This window comes from Cricetulus griseus, chromosome 3 (genome assembly GCF_003668045.3).
Source record: "Cricetulus griseus strain 17A/GY chromosome 3, alternate assembly CriGri-PICRH-1.0, whole genome shotgun sequence".
Lineage (NCBI taxonomy): Eukaryota > Metazoa > Chordata > Mammalia > Rodentia > Cricetidae > Cricetulus > Cricetulus griseus.
In genome coordinates this window covers 8,559,828-8,581,595 of record NC_048596.1, presented here as the reverse complement: position 1 = coordinate 8,581,595, position 21,768 = coordinate 8,559,828, and the positions used below count along the sequence as shown (strand labels likewise).

The 21,768-nt window shown below is 48.5% G+C and overlaps 1 protein-coding gene across 8 annotated transcripts in view; it reads right to left on the bottom strand.

The window, feature by feature from the left end:
* The window catches only part of Xpnpep1 (X-prolyl aminopeptidase 1), a 50,114-nt gene that overhangs the window by 17,255 nt on the left and 11,091 nt on the right, over window positions 1–21,768 (bottom strand). For 5 of the 8 annotated variants that reach the window (XM_027407041.2, XM_027407038.2, XM_027407042.2 and 2 more), the window contains 7 exons: window positions 19,753–19,877; window positions 7,718–7,781; window positions 6,505–6,609; window positions 4,987–5,079; window positions 4,431–4,574; window positions 2,698–2,793; window positions 442–523 (listed from right to left, as the gene is read on the bottom strand). In XM_027407041.2, coding sequence (XP_027262842.1) covers window positions 442–523; window positions 2,698–2,793; window positions 4,431–4,574; window positions 4,987–5,079; window positions 6,505–6,609; window positions 7,718–7,781; window positions 19,753–19,869 — 701 coding nt within the window. In that variant the 5' untranslated portion in view covers window positions 19,870–19,877. Of the gene's footprint in view, window positions 1–441; window positions 524–2,697; window positions 2,794–4,430; window positions 4,575–4,986; window positions 5,080–6,411; window positions 6,466–6,504; window positions 6,610–7,717; window positions 7,782–19,752; window positions 19,878–21,768 lie in introns of those variants that run through there. The other 3 variants (XM_027407043.2, XM_027407040.2, XM_027407044.2) reach the window with 3 other exon arrangements.

Genomic DNA, 21,768 nt, shown 5'->3' with positions numbered 1-21,768 from the left:
GTAGAAAAACAATGACAGGAAGCCCAGAAGCAATGCTCTGAGGTGATAAAACCTCAAGTCAGCAGAGCAAGTACAGGGGGCTCCCCTATCATTGCTGACCTTTAAAATGCCTGGGGTGGAGACTACACAGTGAGCCTACTCAGCTCCCTCTACACTACCTTCCAGAAGCCCTGTGATCAGATGTGGCCTACAATAGATTGTGAAACAGGAACCTCTTGAAGAACCTCATGTGCCCATGGCCTCATCTACTTATTTCTCAGTCTCCTCTTCCTATAAACACTTCTGTAGATTTCAAGACATTTGGAGGTTTAAATAGGAAGACAGAAGAAAAATAAACACCTTTAAGTCAGGCAGGAACGACGGGGTAATAGTAGGGTGAGGACTAGAAAGAGGAGCCTGGGCCGCTCAGGGCCTGGGGGGGGGGGGGGAGTGAACACTCACATGATAGCCTCTAGTCCTACAATCGCATAGGAGAAAAACACAGGATTGTGCTCCACGTCTGAGCCTCGGAGATTGAACAGCCCTGAAAAGGAAAGCGCTTTCTTAAAATGGTTTCTGTCAGCTGCCAGGCTCTCGGGCAGAGCTTAACAGGTAGGGGAGGGAAGAGTTTCTACTTAGAATTCAGCTCTTGTCAAAGGACCCCACCACACCTCTCAGGAAGGTGAGGGACCTTAGGCAGGGTTCCACGGCTGAGTTGCAACTACTGGAGCCTGCCACCTGATGGCACCAGAACTGTTCCTAGTTGGCCATACTGCAAGCCAGCGGAGGGAGCAGGGTCAAAAAAAAACAAACAAAAAAACAAACAAACAAAAAACAAAAACAACAACAACAAAAAAAACCATGAGCAGTGTCCCTCAAGAGTTGAAATAGCTAACCCAACTGTGGGGACCCGCCAAGCTGAGGTCTGCTGCATACACACCCCCAAATATAAGGAGGATACAGCATTTTCTATGCTCCAAGGAAAACTGAAATGGAGACACCCACGGGGGACAGACGGACACAAGGCCCTCCACTGGGCCATATGGATGCAAGCTTCTCATCAGAAGCAAAAGGAAAGCACTGAGTCATGAGTGGTTACCAGGCTGGGTGTAGGACCTGCCTCAAGCCAGGGCCAGAGTCTGATGAGGTCACAGAACATCTGAGAATCCTGATGGACAAGCGCACAGTGGAGCTCTAACCCTGGCTGCCAACAATAATGCTTGCTCTTAGAAAGAGAGCAAAAAGGGCCAAGGACAAAAAGTTGCTGCCTCTATTATAAAGTAACAATTTCTCAAAGCAAATGTTGAAAGGCAACATTTTTTTTAACCTCTCATGCTGAGTCCTTTTTATTTTTTTTTATTTTTTGGAGATAAGGTCTCATTGTGTTGCCCTGGCTGGCCTGCGACTTGCTCTATAGACCAGGCTGGCCTCAGGCTCCCTGAGGCTCACTTGCCTCTGCTTCCCAAATGCACCACCACGTTGGGTTTCAGGGTTCTTTTTAAATAAAGGTTCCCAGAACTGCTGAGGTGTGACAGGATGGATGGGTCCAAAGTCCTACCACACACTTAACCCTTAAACTCACAAGACTATCCCTAAAAGTTAACCAGAAATACGAAGACAAAAATGATCGAAACCTAAGACTCAAGTGTATGGGCCATGATCTTGATGGAGGTACCGTAATAAATGAGAGAAACTGGAAATAGCCCAAAGGCCCTCCATATGGAAACTGTTAGGCAGACTGTCATAGAACCATTTGATGGGATTTTTAACACTTAAAATGACGATTTATTTGCTCCTAGCATACTGACTCATTTAGAACACCAGGCCAAATGACAAACACACAGAAATGGTTGTCATTGGTAACAGGATTGTGAGTGATTTGGGCTTTCTTCTACTTCCTCTGCACTTTTCAGGTTTCCATAATAGGGATGTGCTTTGCTTAAATTCAAGGAGGAAAACGTACGTGTGTGTGTGTGTGTGTGTGTGTGTGTGTGTGTGTGTGTGTGTGTGTGTGTGTGTGTGTGTGTGTGTTTCCTCTGATCCTGGCTTAATTATCAACAGCAATCACTGACATCTGACAAAGTCTGAAAGACTGGCTGATGAGGCAGGGCATTATATAGTGGGCTTTCTTCCTATATATTCCATTATATAGTGGGGAGACACAACACAGAGGCCTCTTCCAAGCTTCCCTGAATCGAACCCAGTCAGAATGAGACAGGAGAGAGCACTTCAATCAGAACCCTTCAGATTCTGAAGTTGAGAGACTTTAAACAGTTACACAGGGACAGGAAGATTAAGGGCCTTGAGAATAATTTTCAGTTCTTGAGTTTCCTGAGGTAAAAACTTTACTAGAAGGTTCTTTCTGTGAGTATATTAGATAACTACGTAAGCATTAAGGTACGACAGGGGAAGCATTCAGAAGAAATATTCTTCCTCTGAGAAGCCACAGTCCTCAGAGATGGGCCAGCAGCGGGCATCACACATGGACTCACTGTGAGCCCCTGGCGGTCTACTGGTATGGCACATCTACCATCCCCTGCCCAACTCACTGTGATGCTTTCTCCTTTCTGCTACCTGGCATCTGCTCTCTCATTTGGAGGCACTGTCTGTTATAAATTCCCTCATCATTCAGAAAGCTGAATGGCACGAACACACAGATTCCCAGAGGCCCAAGGAAGAGATCAGATAACGCCCAAGCCCTGAAACCAGAGCACTCACATGCAATCTCATCTAGGGCAGTGACCACAAACCACACGATGTTCCTCTCAGCCATTTTCAACCGAAGGTCTGCAACCTTCTCCTTCCAGGAGATGCCTACAAGAAACAAATACACATGACTCCAGCTGGAACCCCCATGAAGCCGGGGGCCAAGGTCTGTGCCAGACATTTCCACACCACCTCCCCTACAGCGAGCATGCAACCTGCACAGCAGGCAGCTGAGATTCAGTCCCTACAGAAGAAGAATGACTGCAAAGTCCCTTGACTGTCGTGAGCCCTGACTGCCAGTACAATGTTTGTCCTGCAGTGCCTGTAAAGCATCTAGACTTTCCAGGCAAAGGCATCTACCAGGGGTCCTGCTGTTCAATGCAGTCATGGCTCTGAGCAGACCCAGTGCATGCCCTCTTTGGACTTAGAATCTACAAGGCAATGCACACAGTTAGAACAGTAACTGCACTACTTTTTATATGCTGGTGTGACTGTGTGCACTGACTGAGCTATAGGGATACGCATGAATCACTCCAGCAGACAGATCTCACCTGGGACCCTGAGACTTGGTGCTGAGACCAGAGAGTCCCCTGCAGTCTGACTCACTATGAATATCACTTCCAAATCACACTTGCCCAGTCAGGCACAGCCAAGGTCTCCCTGCTACTCCCCAGAATGCAAATATGGCACGAGAGGAAGTCATCTATCTCACCACAGTAGCATCTGTAACTTAGCTCATCAGTAGCTCCCTATGAACAGCATAGACATACCTGGGTGGTATACCTAGTACCTAGCAGAGCCCTGCCCACAGCAAGTATGCAACTGTTTGCAAAACAGAAACTTTGGCAGCAATATCTGAGATCTCTTCTACAGGAATAGGTCAGAGACTCTGTTTCAGTTAAAAGACAATTTCAACCATGCTGATGGAAAATATTAAGCCAACCGTGAGCCACTCACTGTACCCATCCTCCCCAGTAAACCACACCCAATGAGGGTGTCACACAGGAAAGCAAGCCTGGGGCTGCCCACAACTAAGGGCTGCTTTGAAAATCAGCCCAGGAATGCTGTTTAAAACTTGGCCCAGTGTCTGAGCTGTGATACTTTATTCCCAGGACGCCTCTGGCAATCTATGTACATTCCAGATGCGCCCCCATCCACCTCCCTGTTTCTACTGCAAGGCTCCCTCCCCTGAAGCCCCGCCTTGTCTTCTCCCTCGACCCTTCACTGTCTTCATTAACCCACACCTTATTCTCCTACAAAGGTTCACAGAGCGTGCAGCTCATCCACTGTCATGGGCCAAAGAAACAACCACGTGTAAGCATCCACAAGACAGTGACGCTGCAAGGCAACCCTACAAATGTCAACATGGAGGAAATGAAGCCAGTGTCACTAGATGCTGCTCGCTCCCAGTACCAGACCCAGAAGAGTGGCAGTTGGCATCCATGGAGAAGCTGCGGTCTTCCCACCAGTTCCCACAAAGATGTCCAGAGGAGCGATGCAAAAACAGACTAAGCCAAAGTAAGTGGCAAGGGGGTGGGACAGTGGCAGGCAGTAAAGCCCCTGCCTTGTCAAATGGCCCGCTCCGCCAGGTGAAGCACAACCCTGTGGTCACGTCAAAGGCCTGTGCTGGAGACAATGCTACATACAGTGTGGTCTACCAACTCCATAGCAACCTTCGACAAGATGACCTTCGACAAGATGGCTTGACAAGCCAAGGGACGTCGGGTCACAGTCATCGCTCTGACCTGTATAATCCAGGCCCAGTGTGAGGAGGGGCTTGCAGGGGCGCTCTGGCCGGTCTGTCCAGATTTTGTCCACAAGGTTCTCCTTCACAGGGACAAGGTGGTGACCAGCACTTCGAAGTACCTTGGCCATCTTCTTCCAGTAATCTGAAGAAAAACACATGGCCAGTCATGAAACAAACCCTTGTTTCTTCTAAGACAAACAGCAGAGCCTTGGCCAGACCCTTGGAAAGGCATCACTCAGCATCAGGCATGCCGACTGAAGAACTTCTCTAGCATGGCCTCCCCTTCCTCTGTCTCAGAAGTGACTTCCGGCTGAGCCTTGAATGTGATGTCAAGTCATATTGAGCCCCAAATGCCCAAGATCCAAGTAGCAAACAAGGAGGACACAAAGAAGTCTTGTAGCATGAATAATAAAAACCCAAAGTCAGATACGCTGAATGGGCAGTGAAGTAAAGGAACTAGCCACTGAGAGATCTTCAGGAAAGCTTTATTTGTTAAAGCACAAACAGAATAGTGCCACAGAGTCTAGAAGGCTGGAAGGGACCAAGTCACTCACCTGTGGGAATGATGAGTGGGTCCACACCGACCCTGGATCCCTCTGGAAGCACACTCACCAGCCAGTCCTCCTGAGTTGGTGTGTCTTTCAAGCCTAGGAGGACAGAACTGCTAAGTTCCCTCTTCACCTACAAGGCCAAGATCACAGAGCAAAGCCCCCTGCCCTGCCCACGGCCAGCCTCTGATGAAAGGACTGAGCCCAAGCCTTGACCACAAAGAAATCTTTTTGAGGATTCCAAAAGGGATACACAGGAGCCTGTTGCAGCCCTAGGACTCCCAACCACAACAGTGAACAGCCTCTCGATTCTACAACACTATGGTAAGGAACTAAACAACCTCCAGAAAGAACTGTGTGGAATCATGTGACGAGAGCTTGTAGGTTAAGATATCTTTATTCAAATAATACTGGCCAAGCGCAAGCCAGAGGGTGCCCAGAGGCAGCAAGCTAGGGAGGCCAGTGAGAGAGAGAGCTCCCACGTGTCCCCGCACCTTAAGAACCCCCCACACGTCATCCTGATCATCCCTGACCATGCCCTGACAGGCGTGGTTAAGCACACCTGTAGCCAGCCCTTAAGAGGCGTGGTTACGGTGTCTCCCTACAGAACTAGGATTATTTCAATACGCCAGTTTTTCTGTCATCAAGCCAGTGTCTTTGGGATATAGTTTTTAAGCCCATGAGATTTCTGATAAACGATCAGCATCCTGGCACCATGTGTGTCTATTCAGAGTAAAAGCCTGTGAATTCTGACGATTCTCCCTGTTGACTTCTGACAGACAGAAGCTCAAAGGTTTATACAACTCATGACTCACAGTTCTTAACAACTATAGGCTGGCATGAAGTTTTATTTTGCTATTTGATTCTTTCCTTTTTTTTTCAACAAACCACTAAATAAGCCACTGTACTAACAAAGTTTTTCTTGGAACTCCTGGTATGACTTCTATAGGATGGAGTCACATCATTTCTTAGCAGACAGATCTTTGGCAAAACCTTGGGGCTGAGTCACTCCCGGGCAGTGAAAAAACCCTCCAGAACTTCCCCGCACGGTGGCACACAGGAACAAGCGGGACGGCCCAGGAGGGATAAGGGCCGCCAGTGCCATGCAGCCAACATGTTCCCACTTTAGCAGGTAGACAGGCTCCATTCTTCTACTGCTGACCCCATGGTGCCACCAGACCTGACAGCTGCAGCTTGGGGAACCCAAAATCAGCTTTCTATCCGCAAAGTGGCAAAGTGAGCCTGAGACCCTCCAAAAGGGAGTGTGCAACAGTGCGTACACAGAGGCATGCCACTTTGTGGTTGTCCCTGGCTTTTCAAAGGATCCAAAAATGTCAGGAAAAACATCAAGATCCTAGATGCCTGAGGCATTCCATGCTTGCCCAGACCAGGCCAGTTACAGAAGGCAGGCTGGTTGACGTTTCTACCCACCCATCTTCATGAGGGTCCAGATGCCTGAGGCATTCCATGCCTGCCAAGACCAGGCCAGTTACACAAGGGAGGCTGGTTGACGCCTCTACCCACCCATCTTCATGAGGGTCCAGTTGTTGTCCATCTGCTTGGCGGCTTGGAGAAAGTAGCGCCCATCGGTCCACATGGCCGCGTGTTCTTCTGTGATGATGGCTGTGCCTAGAGCAAAGGCACAGCAAAACAAAGGTTTCTGACCACCACTGAGAGTCTGCACACAACATGGCAGTGGGAGGCCAGGGAAGTGAGGAGCTCCTGCTCTCACTGGGGCACAGGGGTCCTGGACGCCAAGACAACCTCCAGGTTGAGAGGATGATCCACGGCAGCTGCGCGTCAAGCTCTGTAGGAGGCACTCGTGAGGCCTGAACTACCAGGAAGCCAGTCTCTGCACACATGCAGCCTGGGTTAAGGCTGGAGCAGGGGACCATGCAGCCAACTCTCATAACCAACATGACAGGGTGGGAAAGGTTCTTCTGCTCCCACGAACACCCTCCAAGAGCTGTTCCACCTCCCCCAGAAGCAGCAACCCAGACCATCCATGTCCACAGCGACACGGCAGGCACCAGAAGGAAGTCATGCTTCCCACCTCTATTCATCCTTAGTTCCCACAGACCTGGCAGGCCTTGGAGCTTTCAGCAGAGGTGACGGCCAAAACCAACCCAAATGTGCCAACCAACACAAGCACTTAAGCCAAAGGAAGCAGAGGTGAACCGCAAGTTGAGAGGGGCTCCCACCTCATCGAGCTTGCTCAAGGGACAGGAGCCCAAAGGGAAACCACCCAAAAAGTCAAGGGTTTTGAAGAGCTTTGGAAAAGTCAGGGCCTAACACCAAGGGAACTCAACATTATCCACTGTTGTCTAACTTCACTGGAAACAGAGATCCCAACGGTAAAGTACTCACAACTTTACAGGCCAGGAAGCTAGCAAGCTCACATTTCATGTTTGGGGCACTACCTAGGCAGCCATGATCAGTTTAATCAACACTACTCTGCGTGTATGCCATAAGCAACACAAAGCTCAAAGTTGTTGATTGTCATAGAAGGCTGTTTAGCTTTGATTGAGACAGCAAAGACATAGAAAAGAACAGAGCTGAAAGAAGACACTGATGAGCCAGGGAAGCTGGAACCCACACCATCCTGCACAGGCTCAGCTGGGGAACGTCATTTGCATTCTAGTCTTGGTTCTATAGCATAGGCTGAAACACAATTCAGTTACTTTGAGAGGGGAACAAAAGCAAAGACAAAGTAAAAACAGAAAATTCAGTGACTCACCTGCAGAGCCATCAAATCCAGACACAAACGCCCTCCGACAGTCGCAGGGTGCAATGTATTCACTCTGGGGAAAGAAAGGTGAGAGTTGGACCTTGACTGGTCATGTTTGTGCTAAAGCCTATGGTATTACAAAGGTTGGAGGGCTCATGGTATCTTTGCTCATGGAGCCAAAGGCACAGGTAGAAAGTCAACATCTTTTTAAGAACTAGCCAGGCCTGGTGGCTACACCTACAGTCCCAATACCCGGCAAAGGGCTCGCAAGCTCAATGCCAGCCTGGGTTACACAGCAAGCTCCTGCCTCAAAGGCACAAAAGAGAAAGTTAGCACACATTGTGAAAGACTAATTAAAGGGCACAGGGTTAATGCCCTTTAGCTCCGAAGGCCCATTTGGGGAACAAAGCAAGTACAGAGAAACGGCTCAAAACCATTCTCCTTAATAAGATCTTATGGCCAGGCGTTGGTAGCGCACACCTTTAATCCCAGCACTCAGGAGGCAGAGGCAGGCAGATCGATGTGAGTTCGAAGCCAGCCTGGTCTCCAGAGCGAGTGCCAGGATAGGCTCCAAAGCTACACAGAGAAAGCCTGTCTCGAAAAACCAAAAAAAAAAAAAAAAAAAAAAGATCTTATGAACACTGATAGCTTTCTCTCTCCCTTGCCTCTGACATTTGGACATCTGTTATTTCTCTGAAAGTGGAACTGCGTTTCTGTCTTAACAAGTCTCTCATTAGACACTGGTTTCTTTCTGAACATCCTGTCTGTGTCCCCCTCCCTGGTGGCATCAGTCTCCCACACAAGCCCGCCCCTTCCTGACAGGCAATTAGAGGAAGCACTTCCTCCAATCCAAGGGGCTCCAGCAAAACCAGGCCCCTCCCACCGAGAACCCCCTGTCTCTGAGTTCATGGAACTTGCATAAAGTAAATAGCAGAGGCAGGATTTGAACCTCAACTTTGAAGCCCCTGCCAGGTTACCTTCTACCACAAAGTATCTCTCATCCTCAGTACTCTAGGCTATGATCGAAAGCAAGCAAGAAACCTGAGCGTGCTGGCTAGGATCTAGAATCGCCTAGCAAACGTCTGGCCATGGGTGTGAGGGAGGATAAGGTTAGGGTTATTAAGGTGGACTGACCCACCCTAACTGTGGGCACTGACCCACCCTAACTGTGGGCAGGACTGTCCCATAGGCTGGAGTCCCAGTCTGAATAAAAAGGAGAAAACGTGCTGAATACCAGGACTCATCCTTCTCTGACTCCCAGCTGTGGATGCAGTGTGACCAGCCACCTCAAGCTCCAGTGGCCACACCCTCCGTCATCATGGAGTGTATCCCCAAGCCCCTCCCTAAGTAGCTGTATCTACCTGTGTACCATGCTCCCATGCTACACCTTTCCTACCAAGACGGGGTGTATCTTCAAGCCCTTCCTTCCAGAAGTTACTTTAGCCAGATAGTTTTTGCAGCAAGACAATTAACTAATTAATACACTAAAGCTCAGAAAGAAAATCTGTAAGTAGACTGCTCTCTGTCGGGCTGGTAATGAGTGGACCAGGTTCTAAGGCCAGCTCTGCCTGTGCCCAGAATTGAGTCTCCTTCCACTATCTACTGGTTTTCCCATGCCAAATCTGGGACTCGGCAAGGTAAACAGCGTTAGGCATGGCAGCACACACTTGCAACGTCAGCACTGAAGAGGCTGAGGCAGGGGAATCATGAGCCAAGAAGCAGTCAGGGTTAAATGGCAAGAGCATAAAGGGAGGGAAGGAACTTAGGGTAGAGAATGGGACTGCTGGACAGAGTCCAGGGCATGTGGAGCTAGTCGGAGCAATTGAGGGGAATCACCCGTGCTCCGCTCCTGCTGTCCACCCTCTCACCAAAGCTGCTGCAACCATCATCTGGGAATCTCAGAGAGATGCTCACCTGCTGTGAGATGTGAAACAAGAGCTGCAGGCCACACCAGGCCCCCAGCCCAGGCCCACGCTCTGCGGTTCATTCAGCGAGTCATTCCCACCACCAAACCCAAAAGAGCACACGCAGCAAACGAAACGTGAAGACAATACACTGGACCTACAGAGACAGGAGGACATGGCCACCAGTCATTTATGAATAGCAGACCTTATTGGTTGACCCTGTGACTGCTGGGTACGAGACTTAAAGGAAAGGCAAGTGGCACAGGCCTACATCAGCTCCTGGGGGGGGGGGGAGACAGGAAGATCTTAAGTTCAAGACCTGCCTAGACTTCAGAGCAAGTCCAAGGACAGCTGGGACAGCTTAATAAAAAATTTTAATTAAAAAAAAAAACCTGTCTCAAAATAAACTTTAAAAAATGTTAAGGAGAAAGAGGATCTGGAGAAGATAAAAGCAGCATCTCTCCAATGCTTGCTGGGAAGAACAGACAGGATAACGGGTTAGCCTCAGACCTCTCCAATGCCTGCTGGGAAGGACAGACAGGATAATGGGTTAGCCTCAGACCTCTCCAATGGCTGCTGGGAAGAACAGACAGGATAATGGGTTAGCTTCACAGAAGCCTGGAAGTGTGGTGCCTGCACAAAGGAGACTGCTGACCCATCTTCCTGAGAAAGCACCTGAGGAACCAGGGCAACAAAGCTGACAGAAATAAGATATCCTGTCAGCAAGAATGCTCTCACCTGACAACATGGTTCCCTGGATGTGTCCCTCCTGCCCTGTCAATGCTGATGACTCCAGATGTCTCTCAGAGACATGGGTCTTCAATGTGGCCCCATTGCTCTGTGGGCAAGACTGGGGGAGGGGGTGGAGAGGAGACCACAGGTTCCATCCAGTCCCCACCAGAAAGGCAGGGGACAGATATCTCCAGCAGATGAACATGTCTAGCCTGGGACCCAGACAAAGCCTAGGGCAAGCACCAGACATGACCTAAGTGGCCAACAAGCCAGAAGGACACCGCTAGTAGGGCTGGCAGAGGCATTACCTCACACTGAAGACTAAAGGAGCCAGACAAGCAGAGTCCTGGCCTAAGCTCTTCCCCAGTCATGAAGCTGGCAAAGCCCAGGGACATTCTTCCCAGAAGAGGCAAAGGAAAAGACACAAAGAAGCAGACATAGCTGTTGGCTCCCCCGACACACACACCCCGCTCCTGGAATTCCCCACTTCTCTGCATTTCTCCTAAGAGGACCTGGGCCCAAGCCACGTCACTTCCACCTGACCACTGCCCTGAAACCCAAACTGCAGACACACGTACATTTTTAATATTAACACATCTTATCACCACTTTCCTTCAAACTCTCTAATGACTGCCTGTCATGTTTAAGATCAAATGTGAATCCTAGCCCAGTCCCCAGGTTACCACCTCACCAAGCCCTGCTGTCCCCTGAGCTTCCAGACCCATCCCAACCAGTGCCTTCTCATCAGTACATTTAGGTTGAATGTCATCTCCATGGGGAGACTGCCTGAACTACCAAACAGCACAGAACCCAGTCCCCAAACTACCAAACAACACAGCACCCAGTCACTGAACTACCAAACAACACAGCACCCAGTCACCAAACTACCAAACAACACAGCACCCAGTCACTGAACTACCAAACAACACAGCCACCCTGTCACTCAACTACCAAACAACACAGCCACCCTGTCACTTTGGACACTCTGCACAGAAGCATCTTTGTCTCAGGGGACACTTTACACTTATACTGCATTGGTCCTTCACACCTCCCCTGGAGTGTCCCTCAAGATCAGAGTTGTTGCAACTGTCCCTATGCACAGAATACGTGTCATGCAGAGGGTCCCCAACCAACATATGCAGAATAAATGTAGGGCCCTTCTCCCTCTGCCTAAGGAATCTCACCCCTCTCTACAAAAATGGAGGAATAATCTGTGTGCCAGGGAACAAAGGTCACCAGAGAAGCTAAAAACTGAGAAAGAGGATCCTCCCTGAAGCCTCCAGAAGTAACACAGCCCAGCTGGTCCACTACAGATCTGGAGACCTCTAGAGTTATGAGGGAATACATCTGCTGTTTGACTTGTCATAGCAGTGACAGGAAACAGGAAAAGGGCTGGATGGATTTCTCATGGCTGAAGTGTCAAACCCAACTGCTTATGGCACAGGCAGGAGGCCAGCAGACAGGCAGGACAAGGGGCATCTTCCACAGGGAGCAGCTGTTCCTCACTCACGCTGCCATGCTGGGCTGCAGGCCGCATGATGCCAGCCTTCAGTATTCAGGAAAACTAGGAATGCATGTGTTCGTAAGGAACCTCCAGTTTTTAGATGCTGGCGTCCAACTCAAACGATATAAATAAAGCACACCTACAGACCACAGAAGAACCTTAGTTACCTCTCAAGCGCCAGCTCCTAACGCATCGGACATGCGGCTTCCCTACCAGCTCCTGCTTGCAGGCCCCCACATCCGTGCACCTTAGATGACGGTGACAAAACACACTGGCTGAGGTATCTGGCTCAAGTGCTATTTGCTCCCAATGACTGTATTGATTGCTTCCAATTCTAATACCACAGCAGTTCCAGAAGTAACCACCTCCCCAGCTACAGATGGAAAAACAAAACTGAAGCTCACAGACTCAATTACTCCCTTCCACCCAAGGGACCACCATGACAAATGGTGGAGGGAAGATTTGAACTCTTAAAAGCCCTCATCCTTGCTGCACTGTCAAGCAGTTTGCAATTCTGAACTGTGTATAATAAATACAGTACAAAAGGATTACCAACTCAGAAGGAACAAGGAATGCAAAGTATGCCCCGAGTCCTCAACCTTCAATAACCACACAATCCACAACTCAGGCCTGTGACCAAGCCCGGAACTCAGCTTACTAGCTGGGTAAACATTAAGCTCAACTTGCTCACCTGTGAAATGGAAAGAAGACGATGCCATACTACAGGGTTGGCATAGTACCAGATGGTACTTGGCATCAGGCAGCCACAGGAGACAGGCATCCCCAGACACAGGAGTTAAAGCCACACAGGGGATGCCAAACGTGCAGAACAAAGCTTACTCCAGCTCCAGGGTTGCTTACTGCCTTAAACCCAGCAGGCCACACTCACAGGTTTAACCTGGGCCCCCATGGACAGGTGAGGAGCAGGGAGAGGACAATCCAGAGAGGAGAGAGAGAGAAGGCCAGAAGCAATAGATAATTGTCTGGGGCTTCCAGCCAACTGGTCTGACAACCAAGGCAGAGCAGAGAATTCTGGGAACAATATGAAGACAAGGTCAGAGCCCCACAGAGGCAGAGCAGAGAACTCTGGGAACAATACGAAGACATGGACAGAGCCCCAACAGAGGCAGAGCAGAGAATTCTGGGAACAATATGAAGACATGGACAGAGCCCCAACAGAGGCAGAGCAGAGAATTCTGGGAACAATATGAAGACATGGACACAGTCCCACAGAGGCAGAGCAGAGAACTATGGAGACAATCTGAAGACATGGTCACAGTCCCAAACATCACTCTAAAAGGTATGGACTCCTTCCCACAAGTTCTAGAGAAGCACTAAGGCTGAGGACAGGGTGGTGACTAGTGCTGAGTTTTAAGAAGCACTGTTGCGTGACCACACTCGTGGAACAGGGCAAGGACAACTAAAGCCCGCATGCCAAGACAAGCAAGACTAAAGTCATCAGGGTCCACAGGAGGCACATCTCCCTCGTCCCTGATCCTGCACTCTGGAACATGCCTCAAATACACTAAGTCCCCAACAAAACAGAAAATGTCTACATGTCTATACACAGAAAATACCACTTGTTACTGTGAATAGAGGCATAAACTACTTATGCCCAAACACTGAAGCAATTAATGCCTTGGCTTGACACGTCTCTCATAAATGGAACAGTGTCAATGTGAAGGAAATGTATAGCTAGCCAAAGACTAACACGCCTGCCGTAGAGGGTTCCTGGACAATGGCGGCCTGGCTAGAACTCCATCTCCCAGGGCCCACTGCTACAAGGTAGTCACATGATAGGAAGGGATGGCTGGGTCAAGAGTTAAAAATAAACATGTTCTCTCCACATTCTTTCTACCTCTGCTAGCTACAAAGGTGGCACCACAGATGAAGAGCCCAGGCCAAGTCCCTCACCAACCAACAACTCTGTCCTACAGGATAGAGACTTAGTAAGACTTCCCACACCAAGCCCCTCAAGTTGCACGGCATTAACCACCACAGTCACTGGCTAGAATAAACTAGCGGTAAAATCACTACCCTGCCCCAGGATTAAAGTTAAGGCGGGTAAAATCACTGCCCTGCCCCAAGGTTAAAGTTAAGGCGGGTAAAATCACTGCCCTGCCCCAGGGTTAAAGTTAAGGAACAAAACAAAACAGGAGGCATGGAAAAAAAATACAGTTCAGGAAAATCTGATTCATGTCTTCCAGGAGAACCGCACTGCCAGATTCACCCTGACAAAATGTGACCCTTTGACTAAGCCAAGAAAAAGAGCAGAACTCGGGGCCTTTCGGCTGAAACTAATAAGGAATGAGGATTTCTGAGAGCAAGCTCTGGCCCCATCCAGTGACTGTCCTGGCTTGAAGCAAGGATGCCTGAGAATCCCAGTGTCTGCCTGAGACAGTACACGGAAGCATCCAGATTATTACCACTGCCGATGTTCCCTGGGCCTTGTTCTGGAGTTAAAAGAAAGAAGCCCTTAAATCGACATAGGACAGAGAGAGGCCGGCCACTGAAGTGCCAACCCTTGCATAATCACGCATTTGGGGTTCGTCTGTTTCATCTCTGCTAGGGAGCAGTGTGTGGGTGTGTCTGTATTTTGGAAAGTACACAAAGGACAGAATTCAAGATCGCCCTTCATGTCTCCCTTCTCCACCCCAGGAGGAATTCCACCAACCTTGAATCAGGCCAAAATGAAACAATCAGGATCAAGAGTCACAGAAAACAGAGCCTCTCTATTGCTGAAGAGGCCACTGAACAAGTGACACACAAAGCAACCCTTCCTCCCTGTTCTCAAAGTCCTGGCAAGGACCCAGAGCCCCACTTAATGGAGTTGCCCCAACGGGACAGTGCCTCTCGCAAGAACCAGAGGGAGGAACCAGTTCTGCTGTTGCCGTCTTCATGGCCGTGGGCCCAGCACTTGCAGACTCTCTCGGCTACCTGCCTGCATGGTTCACACTTAGAGCACACCCTGCTGCTTCTCCTCCCAACCTTTGCTCTCTACGGCTGAGAACAAAGTCTCTTTCTGCAGACTTTGGGATTCCATCTTGCCTATCAACAGGTTTCCCAACTGTGTCGTCTTCCTCCTCCAATCCCTACTCAAGAATGCCCTACCAGTCAGATTATCTTTTCTTGTTCCAAGGTCCTTACTGAGTTCCAGCTAACAAAACTCTCAACTCAGCCAGACATGGTGGCACCCTGTAATCCTTGCAGGACGGATGATCGGGAGTTCAAAGTTACCCTCCACTACAACACCAAGTTTGAGACTAGCCTGGGCTATAAGAGTCTCAAAACAAACAAACAACAACAACAAAAAAAACCTCCTGACTATGGGAGTCAAGGTTACAAACAGGAATGAATGACTGACAGATGGTCTTGACCTATGTGTCCGTGGTATGTTTTTTATTGATATCTCTGTCTGTCTGTCTCACTCTCCCTCTCTCTCTCTCTTTCCCTCTCTACCTCTCTCCTCACATCCGAATTCTTACTGCCCACAACCCAATTAAATGGACTTCATCAAGGAAGACTTCCTTAATCCTACAGTCTTAAAGGCCTCTCTCATCTAGGAGTGATTCCATACTAACACTAGCTTACTCCGTGAATGACAGCAGCTTCTGGCCCCATGAAGCTACCACACACTTAAAAAAAAAAAAGTAGACTAAAAAACGCAAGTATTTAATTCTATTTCACTTTAGTCAATTGCAATGTCGTTTTTTTTTTTTTTATGAGATAGGGTTTTTCTGTGTGGTCCTGGCTGTACTGGAACTCGCTCTGTAGACCTCATACTCACAGAGATCCACCTGCCTCTGCCTCCCAAGTGCTGGGATTAAAGGCGGTACTATCCAAAAAACTGTAATGTAATTTTAAAACAGATATTCAAGATTCAATTTTAGCCTCTAGGTATACTTACAACAACTTGGGTATGTGAATCTACTTTGTCAACTCCAAATGTAATGAAAGCTAAGTGCAGACCAAATACTCAAAACTAAGTATTCAAATAGAGGGGTTTCATAAATATAAACTACCATATTTGAAATGGTTCCTATAAAAAGTAATCTGTACTCTTTATACTGATACATGAAAATGAATTCTTCTGCTACACTGAAGTAAATAGTTTATTAATATTTTACTACCTTATAATATGGCTAAAGATTTAAAATTATACACGCACGCCTCACAAATTTCTCCTGGATGGTGCTGTCTCCCCCTTCCCTATGACACGAGGGATTTGATATTTGTGTTCACATCTGTAATTGTAGCTCTGTTTTTCTATTCAAAGGGGACTCTCCTTGGCTTCTACAATGGTGATAATAACAACAGAAGCAGCTCACACAATGAAACCTAAGAGGCAGACCTGCTTTAAGCATTTGCTGACAGCAGCCCTGTGACACACATGTCCCTGTCCCCTTTCTGCAGGCAGGCTGAGACTGAACTCTAACAACTAAGTGATCGGCTAAGTGGCAAATCGAACACCAAGCACTTGAACAGATAGTCCCTCAGGCCCGCCTGGGAGCCACCTGCCTCTGCATTTGTCCAGTATCAGCCCCTGAGCAGGCGGAAATGGCAACCAAACAAAGCTTAGCCTCCTCCACGAACTCCTGACAGGCAGCTAAGTTACAGCAACAGAAAAAGCCAGTGAAAGATGAAAACAACAGTAGCAGGGGGTGGAAGATGGAAGGACAGAGAGTATAAGGAATACGGCTGGGCGTGGCACTGCACCCTGAGATCCCAGCAGTCCAGAGGCTAAGCCAAGAGGACTGATCATGGGTTCAAGGCCAGGGACTAGACAGACAGCTCAGCAACTAAAAGTACTTGCTGCTCCTTGCAAGTACAAGGAGTTCAATTCCCAGCATTCACACTGGGCAGCTCACAACCATAACCACTTGTAACCTGAGCTCCAGTGGTCATGATACCTCTGGTCTCTGTAGGTACCTGGCACTCTCATGCATACATCTCTCTCTGCCCCCCCTTCTCTACATACACACACACACACACACACACACACACACACACTTAAAAATAATTTAAAATTAACTCAAGGCCAGCCTGGGCTACATAGTGAGTTTATGAACTCTAGATAACAACTTCCTCAATTAGTGACTAACACAAAGAAAGCCTGATTTATTATTTTTAGGATGTCGCTAAATGACGAATTTTCCTGGAGTTTGAGCCTCAGCTTTCTTCCTGAAGGAAAGACTTCAACAATGACATCCCAATAACACCTCAAGGGCTGAGTAAACCTGCACCAGCCTGCCACTGGCCAGCCTTACTATCGCTCCCAAAGGGCATGTTAGGCCACATCAAATATCAGAGGCAGAAGCACCTAGGATCCAATGGCTCACAGGAAAGCCAGCTTCGTGACAAAGGGAAAAGGCTTCTCGTGACCAGCACCAAGGACTGAGAACAGCAAGAAAAACCTGGGTTGGCCTAGCTTCAAGAGTGTTCTTGACAGGTAGTACAGCCTACTATTGGGCTGAAGAAATAAATCCAGACAGACAGACAGACGGCTGCACACATAGCCTGAGCCAGGCCTTTCACTTTTAACTGGAGGTGCCCTGAGGCTCAGATCTGTCTGCACTGGGCCACCCTGGGAGGTGAGGGGTCACAGATAAAGCAGACATGTTAGGAAGAGAGAGGGAAGGGGAGGAGAGCAAGTGATATAGGGAAAGTGGGGGGTGAGCAAGAGGGAGGGGGAAGCCCTTATCACCCGCCAGATCCTGCCACATGCCATGAGCCCTGAGGACACTTAGGTCTGCAACTGGCAAACACATGACTCTGGTCACATGAGCACATGCAGCAGTCAGACTCCTAGAACCCAAAGTCTAACGGTGGATTACAGGAGCAGGGAGGGAAGAGGGAAATGGAGGGTCCTTCGGCAGGCAGAGCTTTCATCTGCTTTGCAAGGTGAAAACTTCTGGAAATCTGCTGTGCAACTACGTGTGCCTGTTGCTAGCATTACAGTACTGCGCATTCTGAGTGATTATGCTGGTAGAGTCAGGGGTGTTTTTACTCCAGCTCACTTCACTGTTTATTTAGATCACAAACCATGCATTTGCGGAGCATCTGACAAGACACAAACAGCTCAGAACATGTGTGGAGAGCCCTTCTAGGTACCACATACAGAGGTCGGATCTCCGCGGCTCACAGTCACACCTTCCCTTGCCGCCTGCCCTCTCATGGGAGACCCTAGTCCCTTATTTGTTCCACGAGATGTTGGAGGAGGGGTACAAGAGAGGGAGACCAAGGGATTTACAGCAATCACATTCTCACTCGGGACTCTGGACCTGGAATGAAGGTTGCAGCTCAGTCCAGTATCTTAAAAGTAAGAGATAAGGAAATGAAAGCCTGGCAGTTTATACTCCCTGCTCCATAACCTGCCTGTGGCCCAGAAAAAAGAAAAAAAAAAAAAAAAGATGATGTAGAGCAAAGGGGTGGCCACCCACAGGTTAAGACTACTGGTCTACCCCTCACACGGCATTTTTATCGTCCATGGTGTCTCAAAGCAGGTTCTGCCACTTGCAATGGCAGAATCCTCAACGCAGCTTTTACTCACACTGATGCCTTTACTTGCTCAGGTCTTTGCCATTGAAACTGCCACACTATTCTAAGAAGCTGTCTACCTCCCTGGTTTTGTTCCTATTAACCCTCCTACCTGGACCCCTTCCTTCCCTTCTCCTCCCCATTTCCACAACCCACACTGTATCTACCCCCCCCACCCCTTTCTCAACTGCTATCTGGTCTCACAAATCCCCTCTGATCATCCTCTCCCATCCCCCATTTCCACAGCCTGATCAAGTTTCTTCATAGTGGTTCCCACACTCACTCTGCCTTACAAGAGACACATTTGTACACATCTTTTTTTAACGTGTGTATGCCTGTGGGTGATTACCCATACATACATGAGGGTGCCTGCAGAGGCAAGCAGAGGTATCAGATAACCTAGAGCTAGAGTCAAAGGCAGTTATGAGCTACCTAAACATGGATGCTAAGAATCAAACTCGGGTCTGCCAGAAGATCAGCTACTGTTCTTAACTGCTGAGCCATATCTCCTGCGCCATACACAGACATCTAAACCCCACTGCTAAACTCAATCTTTTTTTTTTTTTCTTTTTGGTTTTTCAAGACAGGGTTTCTCTGTGTAGCCCTGGCTATCCTGGAACTCGCTCTGTAAACCAGGCTCACCTCGAACTTAAAGAGATCCCCCTGCCTCTGCCGCAAGTGCTGGGACTAAAGGCGTGCGCCTCTACCACCCAGCTGACTGATTGCTGTGATGAGTTGCACAGAAGCAAAGAATGGGAAACACAAACACAGATGCCTCAATGGGGAACAAAGCACTTTGTACACTGTTTCTTCTCTCACTAAACCAGAACCTCAGTGATAGCAGGAGACCAACCGTCTGTCATTGTGGCCCTTTACTAACATGTCACAGGGTGGACCTTCACACCTGCTGACGTGCCTACATCAAGTTAGCCCTAGAGTTCATTCACTGCCACAAAGATGGAGCTCCATGGTGGCTTGCTACCCATCTTCTAGCAATGCCAGAGGGGTAGGGCCATCCACATAGGCACAGACAGGCAAAGTAGAAAATTCTCAGGGGGTCACAGCATGGCAGAGGCAGTGGGACAGAAGACATCAGCAATGGAAAGATCCAGAACTTAATGACCTTAATTTATCCACTGATTTCTTCACAATTTACTGAAAGAGCTAAATTCACTGGGAACAAGGAAGCCAGGGTCAATGCTGCAGGCACACAGTGAGACTTATCAGGTACCCCTCCCAGATCAGGCACCAGAAGACACGCTTACTAATGGGCTCACAACTAGGATTCTATACATATGGCAGAGCTGAGGGAAGACTAAAAGGCAAGGTGGGCGAAGGACCCATCTTCCGCCATCTCCTCTTGGTACCTGGTGGGCATCTCCGGACGGGATGATATAGGCCTGGATCGGCTCTGCCACGTACTCAACATTCCTCATAGCTTGTCGCAGCTGCCGAAGCAGCTCTGATGTCACCTTTGGAGCCATCCTGTGGTCTGCAAAAACAGGAGAGTTTATTCCAAAACCAGCCTGGCCCCCGCAACTGAACTGACTAGCAGTTCAAAGCAAGCTGAAGGAGGGCACCTCCCACGTCCCATCCTCCTACAGCTCCATCTTCAAACTGACTACTCTACCATCACACCAAGCCTGAAGCAGCCACAGACACTTAAGTTTATAGGTATTAAATATTACTTCCAACAGCCATTAAGTGGCAAGAAAAAGTTTGCCACTAAGAATCATTTCCTGATTAGCTTGCACTTGTAGGACATTATTCTAAGGAGATAATTAAACAGGTATGTAGAAATATAGGTGTCAACCTTTGTTTATAGCTGCAGAAGAAACAAGAATTACCGGCTAGATAAACTATAATGCACACAACACTAAGCAGCTAGGAAAAATTATGCAGACCTAGGAAAAGATTCCATAGGTGTATGTGTGGGATGTTTCTATTGTTGTGAACAAAGGCAACCTGGGGTAGAGGTTTATTTCAGCTTAGAATTTCACCTCACTGTTCACTGAGGGAGTCAGGGCAGGAACTCAAACAGGGCAGGAACCTGGAGGCAGGAGCTGAAGCAGAGGTCATGGAGGAATGCTGCTTACTGGTGTGCTCCTCATAGCTTGCTCAGAGAGATGCCAAAGAACAGTGCAAGAACAGTGATGATAAGTGCTCAGCTCTAAATGGAACGCCTGTGTCACCCACTCCAAAGCTCAGGGAACATCATACAAGAGGGGACCTAAGGCATCCAAGAGCCAGGGAATGGAGAGATGTTTGATATCTGACATAACTATCAAACTCACTAACTCACTGCAGCTGTGGTTATCCACGGAAGACCTGCACAGGACGGGGCCTATCAACAGATAAGGCCCCACCCATCTCAAGGAGATTACTGCCAGTAGGTTGCTAGGAGGGGGCTGTAATTTTCTTCAGTGATGTAGCCACTGATAGTTGCCTATACTTCAATAAATCACTCACCCATACTTGTGCAAGCCACTCTTTAACTAAGTAGATCACACATAACAAATAAAAAGATAGCAAAGTAGGAAGTAACAATGAGAAGGACAGTTTTAATGAGAAAGTGGGTGGGGTAAAATGACCAAAAATTGTATGACTAAAACTCAACTTTTTAAGATTTATTCATGTATGTGAATGTTTGGCCTACATATATGTATGCGTGCCATATGCATGCCTGGTGCCCTTGGAAGCCAAAAGAAGGTGGCAGATCCCCTGGAATGGGGCTCACAGCCAGCTGTGAGTGACCACATGGGTATTGAGAATCAAACCTGGGTCCTCTGAAAGAACAGCCTAGCTCTTAACTGTTAAACCACCTCTCCAGCCCCTGCTTAATAGGTTCTTCAAAAAGACCCTTACACACCAGATACTGACATCATCCAATAGATAAGCCTTAGCCACAGTCCCATGGCAACCTAACCAATGACATCACAGAAAGCCAGCAGGGTGTGGTCAGGCACACAGTCAGTCCTCAGCTCAGGCATTACTAGCATAAAGCATGCCTAGGATGCTAGAAGGCTAAGGGATTTGTTTTTGGAGTTGTCAATGCTGCTGCTGGGGGCGGGGGGGGGGGGGGGGGGGCGGGGGGGGGGGGGGGTTTACAGCTCAGGGTGGAGACACAACCCAGTGGTGGGGTGCTTGCCTAGTATACACTAGGCTCTAGATTCGACCCCCAGCACCACACACATACTCACACAACAAGTATCTGAGCTGCTAACTAATCTTAGAACTAAGAGTGTAGCTCAGTATGAAGCACTTGCCTGGCACCACCTGGTTCAGTGCCCAGCACTGTTCCACAACCTAAAAGTCAAAACTCTCCAACGTGATCCAAAGTAAAACGCAGAAGAATGAACTCAGAAGAATGTCTGAAACCATGG